Source organism: Arvicanthis niloticus, chromosome 23 (assembly GCF_011762505.2).
Source record: "Arvicanthis niloticus isolate mArvNil1 chromosome 23, mArvNil1.pat.X, whole genome shotgun sequence".
NCBI lineage: Eukaryota > Metazoa > Chordata > Mammalia > Rodentia > Muridae > Arvicanthis > Arvicanthis niloticus.
The window spans coordinates 16,014,414-16,034,232 of NC_133430.1; the positions used below are offsets into that span (position 1 = coordinate 16,014,414).

A 19,819-nucleotide genomic window follows, 5' to 3' on the forward strand; every position below is an offset into this window, starting at 1 on the left:
AGAGAGGAAGTGGTATCTGGGAAGTGACTTGGTACACCATCTGTAGTATAGAGCCAGCTCTCTTTGGGCCCAGCAGAGATAGAGGCTCTGGGTCCTGCTGCTACTCAAGAAGCCTGGGGGGCATCGGGCTAGGTGGGAGTCCTGTCAGAGCACCCAGCTTTTCAGATCAGCCAGCCTGAACAGCAGAAGCAGTATGTGCTACTGGCCCTGCTGTGTGCTGTGATCTCTGCTTGCCTGTGAGAGGTGATGCCAGAAGCTATAGAACCTTATCCATGGTTACGGTCCCCAAAAGGCTATAGCCTGTCACTCCAGAGCCTTCACTGACCCTGAGGCCTTTGATGTCTTAGAATAGCAGGTTCTGATCCTGGCCCACCTCTTCATTCTGTGACGGTTCAGGCAACCTTACATAGCCCCTACTTTTGCTTCTGTACGAATGGGTGCTTTCCCCGTGCTGCGGACAGATGGGTTTGCATGGTATTGGGCATGGAACTGGCACTGCTCTGCTAGTTTCCACCTCCCAGCCTGACGAACACCAACCTACCTTAGCCTGTTTACTGCAGGCCCCCAGGAGGTGACTCTGTAATACTCTGGGAAAGTTCACCCTCCCTCTCTGCTGAAGTCTACCTGGTCCTCTGAGCTTCATCTGGGAGCTAAAGCAGAGTGGTTGCTAGGCGGCAGCCTCCTGGGTTTCTTGGCAACCCAACTGGGTCCGGATGCATCGCCCCGCCCTGAGTCACACTTAAACCCGTGTCTGCCTTGCCTTTCAATCCTCTTTCCCAGAGCTACTGGAATATTGGGTCCTGCAGTGGGGCTTCTCAGTACCAGGTATACCAGGTACACCGGACTAGGATCTGGGTCAGATCACAGTTCTGCCACTTAGGACCTTTGTGACCTGGGGCCTCATGAAGCCTCAGAGTCCCTTGTGAGATAGCGCCCCTTGTCTCCATGTGTGTACTGGGGTTTTGTGAAGATGGCGTTGACATTTGCATGCTTGCCAGCCACTTTGTTAGCTTTAGCATGAGTGCCCTTGCTTCTCACACAGCCTCAGGCTTCCTCAAAACCACAGAGTAGTTTGCCAAATAACACACGGTGGCCCAGTGGTCTGGCCCCCACACAGTGCCACCTCAACTTGTGCCAGTAGGACGAATGGCACAGGAGCACATGCCAAGGTTTTATTAACCTCTTGGTACTCACTTGATTACACAATGGTACAGTCGTGGTCATAGCCAGTGTCTGAAGGACACCCCTCCCCACAGAGGGTAACAGAAATCTGGCCGGCTCCCCAACTCCAGCTCATTCTGGTAGCTGTGTACCAGTTTTAATCCAGGCACATCAGTCAGAGCAGGTGACAGGAGTCTCACCTCACATCTCTTGAGGTACAGTTTTCTAGGAGTCAACAAATCCTCAACTGAATCTGAAACCTGCTGGGTCATTCCTGGGGTCTGTGCTGGCATTTGTATCTGTGGAAGGTGTGTGCTTTTATGTGTGCATGCGTGTGAAAGTATTCTCCCCCAAGGTGTTCACCAGCAGTTTTTTTATGCCAGAAATAAAGGTCTTGGCAGTCTGTTCCTAGGTCCTGATCCTCAGAGCCTGGAGTACAAATAACCCCCCTGAAGGTGTTTTGGGGTGAGAGGGAACAGATTTGGTTTGGGCTGTGGCTACTGGGTCAGACCCAACCAGGTCCAGCATTCCTGTGATGTTCATGCAAGGCTGCATTGTGAGAGCAGGCCTCCTGTTGCTGTGTAGACAAAAAAGTTGAGGTTCAAGATGGCTACAGTGGCCAGGACCCAGGTCTGCGGCCAGACTCCCAGTTTGTGAGTAAGTGCATGAGGAATCCACCTTGGCATGGCTGCCTCTGACCGTACATCTTGTCCTGTTGGGTGGTTACCTTCCCCAGCCTTCTGCTACTGTAACAAAATACCCAAGATGATCACCAGGAAGAAGAAAGGTTATTTGGATTTTGAGGCTTTCAGTCCATGATGACTTTGCCCTACTGATTTGGGGCTGTGACGAGGCAGATGTTATGGGAAGCATTGGCAGAGGAAGCTACCCAAGAAGTGATGGCGTGTCTGAAATGACTGGACAGTCTCCTTAGCGGGGTCCTCTACCACCTCCCAGCAGCTCCTTGAGCTCAGGACAAGCATTTAACACGTGGGCTTTGGAAAGAGCACTGCATACCCAAACTACAGCAGTTGGTGAGCAAGGGCTGTTTCTAACAAAACAAGATTTCACCTTTATCTGCTGGAGCTGTGGTTTTCTCACGCTCAGGAGACAGACCGTGGTCTAGGGCCAGCCTGTGGCCCAGGTACATTAGACCCTGTGTCTCCCACCATCCTGCCTTGTCTGCCAAGCCTGAGTTTCCTTTGTCAGTGGGATACTGAAAGTGCCTCCCCAGGTCCCAGGAGCCCACTGTGCTGCTTTCCCCTCTCATATCCCCTGGCTAATGCCCAGTGCCTTCTGTGTCTCCCATCTCCAGGCTATGAGGGAGTGAGTGAGTTCTTTACCGACCTCCTGAACCACATTGCCACAGTCCTGCAAGGCCAGAGCACAGGAGGAGCTGCCACGGAGGAAGTGGCCCCGCTAAGGCACAACAGGCTCCTGGCGGAACCGGCGGGCAGCCTGGCTGGTGAGCGGACGTGCAGTGCCAGCCCTGGCTGCTGCAGCAGCATGAAGGGCCAGGACACACCCTGGAAGACTGAGACCGAAGCAGGCAACATGACCGCTGGTGCTTCTGCCAAACTGCCGCACCAGAGACTTGGCTGCACCACCGGCGTGTCACCCAGCTTCCAGCAGCACTGTGTGGCCTCCCTGGCCACCAAGGCCTCCTCACAGTAGCCACAGAGCCCAGGACCCAGAGGGGCGGCGCGGAGCGTGGAACACACCCACTGAGCCAGCAGCTCCAAATGGGAACACTACTAAGAATTCCCGGTGATCTGATGCTTCTCTGTTTTAATTTTTTACCTGATTTTCTGATGTTATGATCGGAATGAAGGGGGGGGAGGGAGACAGAGCAGAACACCAAGTGGTCCAGCCTCGAGGATGCCGCCTAACTCCTGCTGTGCAGATCTCCTCACTGAGTTTACACACGCTTGTGTTCTCAACACTAGGTCTGAATGTGAGGTGGGGTGTGTGCATGTGTGTATGATTGTTATGCAAGTGTGAATGTGCATGTCTGTCTGTCTTCATGGCTGTTGTGGGCCAGGCTCTGGGCACCCTGGAAGGAAGCCCATACCTGGCCAGGCTGTTGCAGCTAAGCAGGGGAAGGACGAACGGTTTGCCCAGTTCCCCTCTTCACACCTGCCCACACCCAGACCTCACCTTCCCTCTTTTCCCAGATGTGCCCTTTTCCAAAGCTAACCCTTGCCCCTGTGTGGCTGACCCTTGATTTCCAAAGCCAGGGAAGCAGTAGATGCGCCCCCCCCCCCCCTCGGGAGCTCTGCATGGGGGATCTGAGTTGTAGGAAGGGAAAAGAAGCTTCCTGTAGGTGTGGCCAAAGCCCACTGGCTATTGCTAGTCTTTACTGGCTCATGGAATACACCAGGCCACTTTCCTCTCTGCCCTGACCCTGTTGCTCACTGAGATCCAGGAAGGAGGCCCTCTGGCTAGGAGTCCAGGAGTCTGCCAGGCCCCAGGATTTACACTGGGACTTTGAACAGATCGTTCCGTGAGTCTTCAGATCTCCACCACCTCGTCTCTTCAGGGTGGCTCCTGAAACAGAGAGCTGAAGGCCTGACCTAGTGTTCTAACCCATGAGGATACCTGCTTCCTCATGTCAGCATCCAGGTCCAAACACACACACACACACACATATGCACACACACGCACACGCACGCACGCACACACCAGCCTCTCCTGGCACAGCAAGGCCCTGCGTAACCCTGCTGTGTTCATGGCAAGTCCCTTGCACTGAGTACTAGGCAAGCCCCCAAGGGAGTTGTGCCCCACTTCAGACTCACTCTGTCCCCACAGCAGCTGGCAGACCACCCACTGGCCCCAAAGCCCACAGGAGAGGACACCTATGGAGCCCCAGATGAGCAGCCCAGGACCCCCAAGGGTGATCTTGTGTCTTAAGATATCAGCTCACTGTGCAAAGAGAATGTGGCCTTTGGAATGTCCTTAGGTCTAGTAAGATGGAGTACACTAGAGGAAGCAGCAGCAGCCCTGGGAAGGCCACTAAGGGCCGTGCTGGGGCATCCTTTGGGCAAGGAGAAGCTGATTGGCTTTCTTGGAAGCAGAACCCCAGGACTAACCACGTTTACAGGACCTGAGTGTTGAACTGATGATGTCTGTATGTCACCTTCCCAGGCCTGACCCTGAATACAGGGGGTGGGAAGTGTGGCCGCCTCTTGCACTGCTTTGTCTCTGGAATAAACTACTGAGATCAAACTGCATTTCACACGTGCTCACAGTCTTTAAAAAAAAGACATTAATGACAGCTTTGCCCTTTCAGAATAGAATCCCCAGACTCTGCCTTGAGAACGGCCCCAGGTAGGTGATGCTGTGTCCCCCAGAGCTCCTTCCTCTCCAGGGTCACACATGGTAAACCAAGCCCGGGTATCAAGTAACTGTCTCCTGGCCGGGCAGCATTTTCCACAGGTCTCCATGCAGGTATGGAGGAGGGCAGTTCCACTTTCCAGACTGGAAACAGGACCAGAAACCTGGGCCCGCATTCTTACAGATACTTTAATGATACCGAAGTGTGACCTTCACATTGACGCTACACAGCACCAGCTGCTGGTGTCTGTCTTCACCAAGGGAGCCAAGAGCGATCTGCCCTGGGACTGGGTCATTGTTGGTGTCATGGAAGAGTGGTGCTTACCACACACCATGGGTAGGCTAGCCTGCAAAATTAGATCCACATAACCCTCAGGGATTAAGGGGACGATCCCCTGGAGCCCTATCAATGGAGGAAGAAACCACCCTGAGTGGGCATCACCCTAAGGCTGCTGAGTAGGATCCACAATGAGTCAAGACTCCAGTAGGTTGGTGGGGGTGACGGAGAGATGGCTCAGTGGTTAAGAGTGCTTGCTCTGTAATCATGAGGTCTGGAGTTCAGATCCCAGCTCCTCCAACTCTGAGTATAGGGGATAGAGACAAAGGGATCACTGAGGCTTGCTGGCTTCTAGCCTAGCCAAGAAAATATGAGCCCCACGTTCAGGGAGAGATCCTACATTAAAGGAGTGGGCAGAAAGTAACCCAACCCTTTTTTGGTCTTGGAGCACTTACAGGTGCCCCCACAAAAGCTGCAGCAAGAAGCTGGGTTTCTAAACAGCTGGGGCAAGTAGTGTCTGCTGGCCAGACATCCAGAGACAAAAGGCTGCTGTCATTCTTCTGACTTGACCACTGGTCCTTGTCTGTAGTCTAGCACATTCATACTGGATGCTGACTATATAGCCACTGGGTGTTGCGGCCCGAGCTACCAATTTTTGAGGGCCAAAATGTCAAGGGCCACTCTGTCAGTGTTGGGACCCGCACTGCCAAAAGCCTTGGGGACTAACTTGTTAGCCTGCACTGCCCCAAGAAGCTCTGGTCTTCGGGTCAGGGTTCAGCAAAAGAGAGTAAGGATGGACTGGAAGAATGGAGACCAGACAGAGTGTGATTCAATCCCGTTTATTCTTCAGTCTCTCTTCTTCTCTCCAAGTCCCTAGTTCCTAGCACCTAATCCTAGTTCCAGTTGCTAGTCTCTTTCCAAGTTCTTTCTCCAAGTGCTAAGTGCCTAATCCAAGTGCCTAATACTTAATAATAATTTCTTCTGTCTGCCTCTCGCCTTTTATATGTCTCACTTCTAAGCCACGCCTCTAACTCATGCCCTTAGGTCTTATCTCTAAATCTGATCTCTAAGTCACGCCCTTAAGTCACACACCTTTAAGTCTCACACACCCAAGGGAAGATTCTGGGTATCTAAAACAAGATGTTATCAGAGTGTTCTCAGCTGTTGTAGGCTATTGTAATCAAGTCTCTTGTCAGGGTATATGGCTCAAGATGGCTGCAAGGATGATAGCCGCCTTCTGTCGGCTCCCCACAACTGGGTGGCCTTGCTGGTGTTCTGGGTGGAGTTCCCTGCCCTTTTATATTCCCTCTTAATCAATCACTTAGCCAGTGGAATTCCAACAGCATTCCCCACACCAGCAAGCTGGGCTCACTGCCTCTTGTCACTTCAGAGCCTTCAAGCTGGCCTGAAAGAGCCCGCCTCTTCCAGTATGGATGAACAGGTGCCATGGCCCTCTGTGGGATGTCCTAGGATCCAGGAACCCAGTTTAGATAACTCTCTTGTAACTGCTGCTACTCAGCTAGCTACAGCTCAGATGATGGCTGCACCTCTCTACAGATCCTCCCCTCATGGTAAAGGCCTATGTCTTGCCCCCTTTCCTCTGCCAAGCCTGTGCCAGTATGCTCTGGGGACGACCCCTTCCAATACTCTGCAGAGAAGGACTGACCTCCATAGGAGTATGACCCTCCTGCTTCGGTCCTCTTCCTTCTGCTTGTGACTAAGGTACTAACCAGACCACAAAGTCCTTTGCAGAAAGGATTGTGTTTTCTAATTCCTGGGTTTAATGGGCCCTGGCATCTTAGAGGGGCAACTGCAAGACATAGGAGATAATATTTCCCTGAGGCTCCCTGAGCTCACCCAGGGTCCATACAGAGCTCTCCTACCTCAGAAGCTAAGTAGTGTCCATGTCTGAGCTTTGTGATGGCTGCTGGCTGTCTCTCCCATGTATCTTGTGCACATTTCTACACCAAGTACACTTGGCCCTGTGCTGCCTACAAAGCCGTCTGCCAGTGCCTGTGTGGGCTGCATCTTTGCTGTGATACAATGCAGGTGGCTTGCCTTTGGGATGGGGTCCTTTGGTGACATGGTATCTCTCCCTATGGTCCGTTACCACTTAGTCTTGGTGGTAGTGGTGTTCTTGATCTCTGATGGCCTAGTGGGAGTTTGTGTAATTACCTGACTATCAGGAGGTATAACATGAAGAAAACCATGCCTCAGCAGTGACGTCACGCCAGGCCTCACTTGAAAAGTTGAGGCTAAGACTTCCCACCCCACCACTATCTTACCATGTCTGCTGCTGCTATAGCTTTTGGTCTGTGCTGTCTGTCTGATACTGTTAAGCCTTACCTCAGTAGAGAATTAAGTATTACATATTGGGAAACTGAGGCTCTGAGAGAGACAGAAAAGCTGGTCAAGCATTCACACAGTGAATGGGTGGTCTGAGGCACATCGGAGACTCTTGGGACCCAGCCCTCACACACTAGAACTCTAGAGTTGATTCTGCCTGGGGTAGCAGCAGTGTTTCCCTCTCCCCCTCCCCCTTCCCCTCCCCTTCCCCTCCCCCTCCCCCTCTCTTTCTCTCTCTCATCACAGTGTGTATGCTCTTGCTCTCCCTGACAAGAGAGCCTCATACAGGCTGACTGCTAAGACTAAGGCTGTCCCCACGTTTGGCATCACCAACACCTGGCTTTTAGTTGAGGTGCAACAGGCAGAGAACAGGATGAGGTAAAGTTCTTGTCTGAAGCTGAACCCAGCAGAGCCACACACAAGCCTAACACATGAGAGGCTGCTTTGCCTATAGAAGGATCCGAGTTGCCCCCAAGGCAATGGGTTTCCAAAGCCAGGCTTCATCGTGGGTTTTGTGTGCAGGCAGCCATGCTTGGCCACATACGAATGTTTGGTGAGTGACTGAATGATTGGCCCTGGTAGCCAGCACCCATGAGTGCAATACCACATCCCAGCTTGACCAGGTTGAATAACCTACAGAATTCTCAAGTTTAGTGTGTTGAGGGTCAGCGGTTAAGAGTACTTGTTTCTGCAGAGGAACTGGGTTCAGCTCCCAGCACCACATGGTGGTTCACAACCATCCATAACTTCAGTTCCAGGGGATCCAAAGGCACCGACAGCACATGGTGCACAGACATGCAGGCAGGCAGAACACACACAAAATTAAATGAATAAATCTTTTTTTTTTAAAAAAAAAGTTGGTAGTGTGTCAGTAGGGCTGTGGTGGTACATGCCTTTAATCTCATAATCTCAGCACTGGAGAGGTAGAGGCAGGTAGGTGCATCTCTGTGAGTTCTAAGCCAGCTAGTTCCAGGACAGCCAAGTCTACACAAAGAAACCCTCTCTGTCTTGAAAAACCAAAAAAAAAAAAAGAAAAAAAAAAAATGGGGGGGGTCAGTTCTACCTATGACTTCAGTGTGCCATTTTTTCTATTTCTGTTTCCCCCTTTTCAAAATTGGACTAAGACCTGCTATTTTCTGGTAAACTGTTCCCCACACCTCACACCTCAGACAACCCATGGTCCCATGCATATCACAAGCCTGTGATATCATGGGCACAGTGGACTTGAGCAGCAAAAAGATATGGTAGGGAGTCCAGCATGACCAGCCTATGGCCAATGGAAGGTTATTCTCCTAGGGCCTGCCAACCTCCACCTAGTACCAAGGTAACTAGGGGACAGTTCAGGAGGACCATCTCAGCAGAAAGTGCCTGGTTCAGGCATGGCTGGGAGATAAGCAAGTAGGAGATGGTGAAGTCCCCTGTGGTGGTGTTCATCCCCACACCCCATTCTGGGCATCTCAGCATCTCCATCTACAGATGAAACTGAAGTTCAATGATGCAAAGTCACTTGCCCAGGAAATGGCCCAGAAAGGAGGCTCCCAAACCATACACCCAGCCCAGTATAGAAACTACCCTGTCTCTTGGCCCCAGTCCTACCCAACTCAGACTGGAAAGGGAAGGGAAAAAAAAAATCAAAGAAAAGGAAAGAGCCCAAAGCAGGTTTATTCTTCCTTCAATAAATTTTATCTGGAATATCTTATAGTCAGGAGTTCTCGGCTTTCGCCCAAAGGTCAGAAGTTATTGCAGTTGTGCCCCGTGGATAAGAAGGTGGAAGAGAAACTTCTAGAAAGCTGCCTGTGTTCAGAGAAGGAATCTGTGTTGACTTTCAGGGCTGCCCTGCAGAAGTGTCCAGGGTAAGGGCTGAGAATAAGAGAAGGTGAGGGGCAAAAGGGTATCCTGGGCTCTGCGGCTGGAAGCAGCCCTACTGGAGCAGAAGTTGGGCCTTGAAGCCATGGCTGGCCCCACCAGCCAGTGCCTCATCCCCGTCGCAAAGCCTGCAGCTGGTGGGCCACCTTCTCCAGCTCTGCCTCGATGGCTGATAGGCTCTCTAGCTCTTGGTCCTAGGAGAGAACAGACAGGGTCACTTGAGGTTGGCCCATGTTAGAAGCGTCGATGACACTGTTGCAGACTGGCCCTGCTGTTTGTTAGCTGCTAGCCTCAGACAAGTGGCTTTGCCTCTGAGCCTCAGAGGATTTGTCCACATCATTGGCACAATGATGCCACCCAGTAATGCTAGGATACTCCAGAAACCAGAGTCCAGAGACTCCAAGGCCCCCATGACCTATTATCCAGCCCCCATTTTGTTCTGTGAGACTCTGAACCACCAGGAGCCTGTTCTTTCAGGATATGTGGTTCCTCTTTAGATTCTTCCTCAGCCTGAATACCAGTGCTGGCTCCCAGGGTGCAGCCAGTCCCACTTGAGGTATTCCCTACAGACTGTCTATCTGTTGGGCCAGTGGTCAGAGCAGCATCACGGACCTGCCCATGGCTGGACTCTGACCTTTGGTCCTGACCCCAGAGGATCTCTCACTCTGGCCAGGGCAGACAGGGAAACAGGACACCTCCTCTGAGCTGCTACACTGTCCTGCCAACACAATGGCCACAGAATGTTGACTGGCTGCCTTGGACTTAGGGATTCTAGATCCCTTGATCTTAGAGCAGGCCCTGGAGTATGAGTTCTGTGTCACTGAAGTTTCTAACAAGACTCTTCCCACACCTCACCATGTCCATAACACCCACTTCTTCACTGCAGGGTCCCTTTGTCCATGAGAAAGAGCTTTTATAGGTAGGGAAGGGGGTTCTTGAGGCTGTCCCATCTTGTTCTGGGGACAGAGCTGGGGACAGGGAGCACAATGCAGTTCATTCACCACCTCCAAGAACAGATGGTCCCTGACAGCACCCACTCCTAAGAGGAGCCTATTGCTCTCAGGTATTGACAGGACTCTGTTCCAGGTCAGAAGACAGGGGCAGGGCCTAAAGAAGGTATTACCTCTTCTGGCTGATTGGAAAAGAGCCTTGAAGTCAGGGCTGTAGATAGGTCAGGCTTCCTATGGAAACCCAACTCCTTCTGGAGCACTGGCTTAGCCAGGTCCCACCAGCTCAGAAGACATCCTGCCCTGCCAAGAAGCCCAGTTCTCACCTCCCATGAAGTCACATCCCTGTGTCCCTATAACACCCCTGCAGCTGCCCAAGTGGCCCTGGGCATATTAAGGTTTTAAAGGTCATGTTCTGATTATGATAATAAGGTAAGTTAGAGAAATTCCATACTCCCATTTCACAAATGGAGACACATGAGACCCAGAGAGGGGCAATGACCTGCCCAAAGTCACACAGCCAGGGCCAGTTGGAACCCAGGTCTGCCAGCACCTCCATACCTCCCTATCTGCACATCAAGGTCCAGCTAGCCCTGCCCTGCTATGCCGTTGTAGCCTCTATGTGAGTTTGAACTCAGGAGGAGGTACAGTTGAGTTGCCTGGGGACCAGGAGGACATGACCACAAACCAGACTGTCTTCCTTGGTCACCATTGGTACCCTAGCATCTCTTCCCAGTTCCCAGGACCAGGGGTGTCCTAAGAGGCTCCAGGCAAGTCCTGCCAAGCTCTCCATCCAAAGCACCATGACTGACCCTATCACTTCCATGTCCTCCTCACACACCAGCAGAGACAATGTCCCCACTTCATGTCCCTCAGACCCTCAGGCAGGTCTGATGCCTCCAGCCCCAGCCATTTCCCACTGTCCACCTGACCCAGTGACTCTGTTGAGCCCCTGCTGTAAGCCAGGTGTCCCCCATCTCAAGGCCATCTGAGCACCTCTCCAGGACCCAGCTAAGGGAACCATGTCACCTCAGTGGGAGAGGCTACTGGGCGTGGCCTCCCTTGCCTATACCAACCTCTGCTCTGCGGTTGGCGCTGCCCTCCTCTTCCTTCTTTTCCTCAAAGTCGCCTCGGGCCTCCACACTGTCCTCTCTTGAAGATGGCCTCCAGCTCCGGTGTAGCTGAGGTCCAGTGTCTCTGAAGCCATAGGCCCGTGCCCGGAAGGAGAGTTTCATGGAGCGGTCAGGGTCATCCTCCCCCTCCAGCCGCTTCTCCGCTGTCAGCTCCTTGGCCAGTTGGTCCATCCTGCTCCATCGCTTGTCCTCCCATTCTCTGGACAGACGCTCCTCTTCTTCCTCCTCTTCCTCCTCCTCCTGCTTATGTTCTAGCTCCTGGCCCTTACCACCTGGGAAGAGACCTTGGGGGGCCCCTGCCATCACCTCTTCCCTGTCTTCCTCCTGCTGAGTGTGCTCCAGCTCCCCCTTCCCTTCAGATGGCAGAGTTTCAGAAGCCCCTGTCTTTCCATCTCCATCCACTGCCTGAGACTCCGACTGACCTGGAGCAGGTGGTGGCAGGAACAGGAAGTGAGGAACGACTGCCATTTCCCCAGGCCCTGCCACTCCTCAAGACCCTCTGTGCAGCCACCTCTAAGGCCAAGCTCACCATTCAGGGTCCAGCCAGCCCCACCAGGAGCAGGAGCCCTCCCAAGCTCAAAGGAGTTGACAGAGCCCCTCACTGAAGCTCATCCTCTCTCTCCATTACCCAAGCACCTCCCCCTAAGCTCCTCCTGCTCCCAGGTGTAGAAGAGTGATTGACACTTGGTTTAGGAGTCAAAAACTGGGCTTGTAACCATACCTTGTCTTAAATTAGCTGTGTAGCCTTAGGCAAATTACATAACCTTGCTGAGCCTCTTGCTCCCCCAGACCGTAGAGATGCTACTCATCTTTCAGGGTTATTATGAGGTTGGCATGGAATCCCTACCCACTCATCTCCCAGACACATCAGTTGAGGTCCCTGTCCCCGTACATACCATCGTCTTTCTGGATGTCCTTGTAGCCTGCATGGAAGTGGGAACTGGATGCTGTAGTGGGGACTTCTTCAGGCCCAGCCTTCTCTCTAGCCACCACCTCCTTCTCCTTCTCCTCTTCCTCATTTTCCTCTTTCTTGGCTTTTCTGGCTTGCTGCTGGGGACTCGGGCCTTTCTCGCTGTCTCCTGTGGCCTGTGGGTCCACATGCTCCTGGCTGGGGAGGCTAGTTGCTGATTGGGTATTGGTGACTGTGTCCTCCCCAGGGGACTGACTGTTTCCCATCATAGAGGACTCCTGCTTGGGCTCTGGAAAGGCCTGAGGCCTGGGTCCCTCTGTGGTTCCCTCAAAGCCATCCTGCTGCCCCTCTTCAGAATCCTTTCTCTTCTCCACAGTGTCCCTGGAGGGGACTTCTGCTGCTGAGTCTACAAACACAAACGGATAGAGTCAAGCAGAGGACCCAGATGCCCTTGGGGATTCCTGAGGCTGAGTTCAATGGTAGCTGCCCTCCTGCTCTGAAGAAGAAGCATCTCCTGAGGACCACTGTTCTCCTTGTAGCCCCCTCCCCTCCTAGCTGGCCACACTAACCTCCATGCTTGACTTCAGGGCTCTGGTTCTCAAACACTTCCGAGAGCTCATCCTCAAAGCTGCTGTGTTGTTGTTGTTGTTGTTGTTGTTGTTGTTGTTGTTGTTGTTGTTGTTGTTGCTGTTGCTGCTGCTGCTGCTGCTGCAACTGCTTCGGCTGCTGCTGGGCCCGCTCCTTGGCACCTGGCAGGAAGGGACAAGGGAAGGTCCCATATGGCCAAGCCCTGACATGTCTGTCCATGACACTGAAGGCCTCCCTCGAGGGTACTGGCTCCCAGCTATACCCATCAGGCCACACCACGCCTCTGACTCAGTATCCCCCCATGGGCAATGAGAGAAAGTTCTACTTAAACCGTAATAAAGCAATAAAGGCCCAACTGGGACAGACCGTTCTCCAGGGCAGCAGGAGCAGTAAGGAATCAATCCTCAGGACCCTCTAGCACGCCTGGACTCCTCGTGGGTGCTCTTTAGTTAAGCAGCCTCCACTGTTCTGGAACCCCAGGTCTGGGATGCTATGTCTACCTTTGAGCCCAGGGTTATACCTACATGGCCCAGAGTCCCTCTGCCTACCTAGCCCCTGAAGCTCCGGTTGCAGATGTTGACCTGAGTATCCTGCTACTGCGTCTGCATCAGGACACAGCTCTGCAGCTGTGGGGTCACTGTAGGCTAGGAAATAAGCCCAATCCAGCTGCAGCGGGCTCCGGGCCTCTCCAGCCGTGCCCATAGCTCTGAGACTTTGGATAACATGGGCTCCCCAAGGTTCAGGTGCTCATTTATAAACAGACTCTCGGTAGATGTTAAAGCAGAGGGAGGTCCCCATGCAAGGATATTATATAGAACCCAGAGGAGAATGGGGTGATGACGATATAGCTGAAGACACACCTAGTACCTTCATAATGGAAAACAATCCTGTGTCACTGGATGCTGTGCATTGTAAGATCCATACTTGTGAGGATGTGAAATAGGGCACACTCCTCTCTAATAGTCTCTGTTGGAATACTTAATTATTTAAATAGGATAGCCACTCAATAGTTAATTTTAAATTTATCATTAAAATATCTAGTGCTTTGTTAAAAAGCAACACCCTGGAGACCGGATCGCCTGGCATCTAGCCCTGCCTCTACCCTGGCTGCCTCCTGAGGAAAGTGGCCATGTTGAAGGGGCAGACCCACAGTGTCTTGTGCATGGACCTGGCATGGTGGGTGTGGTGGCATGTGCCTGCAATCCCGGCCGGCACTCAAAAGGCTGAGGCAGGACTGCAGATTTGGGAGAGTGTGGTTACACAATGAGGCCCTGTTTGTGTTTACGAAGCCAGGACAAAATTGATTATAACAACCCCAGCACCACCACCACCACCACCACCACCCCCGTATACCAGGGGATACCATGAATATGCCATGGACTCTAGGGCTGGGCTAGGCTTAGCATGCATGAAGCCCTGGGTTCCATCTATAGCACTACCTCAAACAGGAAGGATGGGAGACTACGGCCTACATCTCCATCCTGGCCTGCTCTCTAGCTTGCCCACCTTCGACACTATGAGGCCCCAGACTCACACTCCTTCTGAAAAGTGTCCGTGGACTTTCTTTCTTTTTTGTGTGTGTGTTGCTTTTGTTTGTTTGTTTGTTTTTCGAGACAGGGTTTCTCTGTGTAGCTCTGGCTATCCTAGAACTCACTCAGTAGATCAGCTGGCCTTGAACACAGATTAAAGGCATGTGCCACCACTGCCTGTCTATAGATTTTCTTAATCTCTTGGAGCAAGTTACCTCTCAGTCGGAAACGCACTATAATCTGGTCTGTATTTGGCGGCAAGCAAGACGTTGCCTCCCCCAGTACCCATAGAACAAAAAGTCACAAGGAAGAGAAAGCCTTCTCTCTGTGTGGGTTCACTTCTGGGTCTGCAGAGAAGAACCCTCTCGGCCTCCCATGACTGCCTTCCTGAGGCAGAGGAATATCAGCAGAGTTGGACCTTAACAAGGTCTGCTCCCTGTGACCTTGGGGGAATCACTGAGCCTTGCTGAGCCTTGAACTCTAGTTGTATAGATGATGGAGCCAGGTGACACAGAGGACCCCACCTTTCTGCTCTGGAACCGAGCACCTGAAAGAGTACAGTCAGCCTCCACCAGGGCTCCCTCAGACTTTGCTGCTGGTGTATGGTGCTGAAATAATACCTTGGAGAGCCAGGTCCTGAAGTTCCTTCAGCAAATTCTGATGTCGAAGGATGGAGAGGATTCTGTCATCTGCAAGGAGAGAACATGATTACCGGTGCCTTCCAGAGGACAGCCCCAGGAGAGACTGGTGTGGACATTTTTCAGCTGAGTTCAAGCATTCATTCTGGAAACTCGGCACCAGGAGGCAAGCCTGGATCTTGGTAAAATGCTTTGGAAATTCCTCATTTCCAAGATGTCAACCACCTTCCTACTGCAGCAGAAAGGTCACCTGCTGCAGCAGAAAGGTCACCTGCTGACCCTATTCTCAACCTCCAAGGAAAGGGCTGCAGGCCTTTAGGCTCCAAGTGATGTGTAAATATTTCCTTTCCCACTTCCACGCTGCCTGTTCTGTCTGTTCCTCCTGAAGTCCTTCCTTATCTTCTATCTGTACCAGCACTATCATGTGCTAGAGAGACAAACTGGACTGTCAGTTTGAAAAGATATGGTCCTTCTTAGGCCCACTCAACACTGTATTCATCCCAGATCCAGAGAATGGCTACTGGTGTCAGCAAGACTCCAAACACTGGGATTACAGCACATGGAACCCTGGTCCACGGGGGCAATGACCACTGGGTGAGATGATTAATCCTGTCAAGGGCTACCCACACACACCCTGGCCTCACACTCCAGCCTCTGACTCCTACCTCCTTGGAGGGTCTCCAGACACTCAGGGCTGACAGGCATGGGGCTGGGTTTGGACAGCGAATCGGAGATGACTTCCAGGACACACTTCATCACCTGGGAGACAGCAAGGTGGGCTGTGGCTGGTACGAACATGGAGCCCAGCCCCTGAGGTGCCAAGGCAACTTTCCCAGAAGGGCAGAAAAGCATTTGTGTTATCTACAAGAGGGCATGGGTCCTAGCTCTGCTTCCTTAGCAAGACCATAGAGCCATAGAAACAGAACACAACACACACACAGACACAGACACACACACACACACACACACACACACACACACAGTGCTTACTGTGGGCCAATCAAATCGCATGCACATGCCAGCATGAGTCTCGAGGGCTGCTGAGGGAGGGGTAGGAGTAGGTGTCTGACATCTTCTCACTCTTAGAGTGTTCTGCAAGGATGGTGCTGCCTCTGAGACCTAAAAGGACCTCTTGCAAAGGACTAGCGTCCAGCACATTCTAAAGGATCAGCTCCTCCAGGCTGCCCATTGAAGAATATGAACCCACCTGGGTTTAAACTTGCCAGAAACAGGACCACCTCCTATTCTGCGGCCATACTGTGTGGCTCCACATGGTTCCATGCTGGCTGGATGTGGATACTAAATAGTCACATCTGGATGTCCAGTCCAGACTAACAAGACACACCTCTGAATACTTGATCCAACCCAGTGAGGTGCGGCAGGCTGCAAAGCACCAGGCAGATGGGTGATTTCTGAAGTTGGTACTCACTGTTGGGTGGTATGCTAGCTGTGTGACCTTGAGCAAGTGACTTAGTCTCTCTGAGCCTTGGATTCCTCACACGTAAACCTAATGGAAAACACTCTATCCAGTGTGAAGTGCCACACACGCTCAGGGAGGGAATCACATCAGACCTGCTTGGCAGCCTACAGCTGGGTGGAGAAGCAGGAGGTGCCAGACGTGCGTCAAGCAATGCTGGCAGGGAGCGAAGGTGTGGGAGGCTGTGTCTATGGGATGCCGAGACAGCCAATCCATGGTTCCAGGATAGCAAGCTGGCAAAGGCTGTCAGGGTTTGTAGTCATAACAACATCAAAGGGAACATACAGGTCTTCTACAGTTGCTGACACCCCTGACCCCTGCTGCCATACTATGGTGTTGGGAGTGGATCTGGCAAGTAGCTCCTAGAAGCGTGTACCCTGTCTCCCCAACACTAGACTTTGCATAGAGAATACCTGGCAACCACCAGCCTTTGAGGGCAGACACCAAAAGACAGGAGTTGGGTAGGGGCCCTAAAAATGCTGGGAAGCTGTGTAATATGGTGCATATTTTTAATCCCAGCACTTGGGAGGGAGAAGCTGGTGGATTTCTGAGTTCAAGGCCAGCCTGGTCTACATAATGAGTTCCAGGACAGCCAGGGCTACATAAAGAGACCTTGTCTCAAAGAAAGAAAGAAAGAAAGAAAGAAAGAAAGAAAGAAAGAAAGAAAGAAGAGAAAGAAAAGAGAGAAAGAAAAGAGAGAGAGAGAGAGAGAGAGAGAGAGGCGTTTTCCAAGGCTGCACAGCTAGAATAAGTAGGAAAACGTAAACACTGGCCTGTGTTCAGTTAACAACAAATAAACAAGAAAATACAATTCAACAAGTAAATGGTGAGTTCCCTTTAACATCACAATTTAAACCGTGACCTCTTGCAGAAGAAGCCAGCCCTCAGAACATGAAGAACAGAACTCTCCAATCCTCCAGTGGAAGAACACCCCTGGTTCTGATGTGAATGCAGTCCAAGCATCTGATGTGGCTTCTTTCTTACTGCCATAGGAAGCCCAGGGCCGGGGGGGGGGGGGGAAGGAATGACAAAGAGGGGCCACAGCTGGGCAGATCTGCACCTAGGGCAGGAGAAGCTATGGTCCTGGCTCAGACCAGTGTCCCTGGTCCTGGGACCCAGTGGGTGAGACAAGGGTCCCTTGGGAAATCACTGTAGCTGGGCAGCAGGAGAAGCAAGAGATCTTTGATGTCTTCTTGTGCAAGCATCCCCTGTGCAGGCTCAGCTGCTGCAGTGCTGCCTTTTGGCTCTATGCCAGACTCCTTCCCGCAGCTGCCCAAGGACTGGCCGTGAGGAGTCCACAGAGCATCCTCCCTCTCCCAGGGTACCCCAATATTCCTTCTTACCTTGGTGTCCCCTTTTGTCATGGGGCTGTTCACAGGAAGGGCAAAGACTGGGGAGAGAGAGAGAGAGAGAGAGAGAGAGAGAGAGAGAGAGAGAGAGAGAGACTGACTGAGTGCTCCTGGGATTGCTGGAGCTATCTCCACACCAAGGGAACCCCAGTCCTTTCCTAGAGAGGCTCAAGGGACCCATTCAACCCACACACCCCCAAGTGATACCCCCAAACCCAAATAAGTTGGCAGCACTGATTCTACTACCATTCTATGCTGCACTCCCCCCAGGGGGGCTCGGCTCAGAGGCTGCACTGAAGAGCCTCAACCCTTCCCCATGGGAGTGCAGAGCTGAAATCAAGTTCAATGAAAACAAGGCCAGCCATGTAGCGGGACTGAGGTAAGAACAGAGGCAGGCAAGGGGAGAAACCCCAGACATGGCGGGAAAGACCAGGGGTGAGGAAAGAGATCAAGGACAGACTGGAGGGTAGAAAGACAGGAGAGGGTTTGGGGAGCCAGCGCCAGTCCCCTATGCCCCACCCCCAGTGACCTTGGTCGGCGTGGAGCCAGAGCACCAGTGGGTGATGTGTAGGGGTGGGTGGGGGTGGGCTCTATATTTCCTCCGGGTGTGGTGGGAGACCATAGGCCACATTAACGAGTCTTGCGCCTGGACTCACGCTGCAGACCTGGTGCTGTCCGAGGTGCTGAATCCTCGGGCTCCGCAAGGGACCTGGGGAAAGAGAGGGGATCGCGCCGCCGAGCCCGGAGCCGCTCACCTTGCCCGGCGCACAGCAGAAGCGCCAGAACCGCGGCGGAGCGCATAGCGAGCCGGACGGTGCGGAAAGAGTAGACGAGCTGCTGCAGGAGGATGGCGGGAGTGGGTCTGTGGTCTAGCCACCAGAGCTCTGCACCAGCGGGAGGATTGCGGTAGCGGTGGTGGTGGCGGCGGCGGCGGTGGGGACAGTGGTAGCGGCGACAGCAACAGCAGCAGTAGCAGCAAAGCTATGCCCGCTTTTATACACACGCACACGCACGCACACACCCAGGAAATTACGTCATAGGACCGCCCCTGCGCCCTTTCCCCACCTTCGAGGTCCCGCCCCCCTCTCCAGCTTTACCATGGGCTGCTTCCATCCTGCTTCAAGCTGGTGCCTGTGAAGGGCACTCGGCTTCAGAAGGGTGGCACAGCTGAGCCTCCACCTGTCAATTTGCTGTGTGTCCGTGGGCAAGTCACTCCTGTCTCTGAGCCTCGCATTCCTTCCCTATTTACGTCTCCGGACTGCTGAGGTTTCCTATACTTGGCGTACGTTTCTCTTGATTTCACTTGGCTGGAGCCACGCTCGTCTTTCAGAACTCCCTGGAACATCCAGCGGATTCTACAGAAGCCTCTTGAACCGTTGCCTGAGCGGCGAGGCCTCTCCTGAAACTCAGCTTTGTGCCTCACATTCTCTGTGTATTTAATTGTTATTTGATAGGAGATAGTGGCCACTGCTTTCTCAGTGTTGAGAGCCCCGCACTGACAACCAGTGGCTTCACGCATGTTCAGTGTGTGGATTGAAGATTCAGCCCACACATGGGTGGGTCCTGGGCTCTCAAGGGGCAAGTAAGGCAGGTAGCAGTGAGGCAGTTTTCACCATTACGTTAAAACAGAAGTGGTCAGTCCTAGGCCAGCACCCAGCCTTGTCTCTTCTTAAATGTTCTTAAAACCTGGATATTTTGGGTGCAACCCTGCTTCCTGGTTGGGTTCCTCCTGCCCTGCCCCATCCGTAGCTCTACTCCCACCCCGTGGACCACATGAGAAGCCCTGTGCAGCCTGCACCCTGTGCTGTAGTGAGCCTGGTATCTGGATGACAGTTTGGCACTGACTGGCATCCTTCAGAGCCCCTCCTTTCTGTCCCCACTTGCTTCTGCTCTTTCCTGCTTCCTGCCCACACCTCTGCCCACTCATCCCCCTAAATGAGAAACTGCTTCACATGTATTCATTCAACAACCGTGTGCTAAGCATTGGTGTGGGCTTAGGACACCTCAGAACACCACTCAGCTGTGCTAGATGCCAAAGAGACAGCAACAAACAAGACAGCGAACCTAACCCTTATAGAATTACCTTTCCAGAGAAAGAAGCAAGATGTACACTATGCTGGGTAGTTGCCATGCTGCAGATGTAGAGTTTCTAAGAGGGCAAAGTCCTAGTGAGGACAGGAATATATTGAAGAGGCTGGTTCTGAGGAGGCCTTACCAGGAGTTGGTATTTGAAGTGAGCCAGCATCTGATTAGAGAGGGGGGGTT

The 19,819-nt window shown here is 52.6% G+C and overlaps 2 protein-coding genes across 5 annotated transcripts in view; one reads left to right on the forward strand and one right to left on the reverse strand.

Moving 5' to 3' along the window:
* Itpk1 (inositol-tetrakisphosphate 1-kinase) overlaps positions 1 to 4,391 on the forward strand; it is a 135,418-nt gene extending 131,027 nt beyond the window's left edge. For all 4 annotated transcript variants that reach the window (XM_076921349.1, XM_076921350.1, XM_076921351.1 and 1 more), the window contains one exon: positions 2,477 to 4,391. In XM_076921349.1, coding sequence (XP_076777464.1) covers positions 2,477 to 2,835 — 359 coding nt within the window. In that variant the 3' untranslated portion in view covers positions 2,836 to 4,391. The remainder of the gene's footprint in view (positions 1 to 2,476) is intronic.
* A 4,368-nt stretch (positions 4,392 to 8,759) lies between these two features.
* On the reverse strand, positions 8,760 to 18,558 carry Chga (chromogranin A). Its single transcript, XM_076921348.1, has 8 exons — positions 18,310 to 18,558; positions 17,549 to 17,595; positions 15,394 to 15,487; positions 14,711 to 14,779; positions 12,543 to 12,722; positions 11,960 to 12,379; positions 11,007 to 11,485; positions 8,760 to 9,177 (listed from the first exon to the last, which is right to left on the reverse strand). Exons 1-8 carry the CDS (start codon positions 18,353 to 18,355, stop codon positions 9,094 to 9,096), a joined length of 1,419 nt encoding a protein of 472 aa, XP_076777463.1. The 5' UTR covers positions 18,356 to 18,558; the 3' UTR covers positions 8,760 to 9,093.
* Positions 18,559 to 19,819: the final 1,261 nt, after the last annotated feature.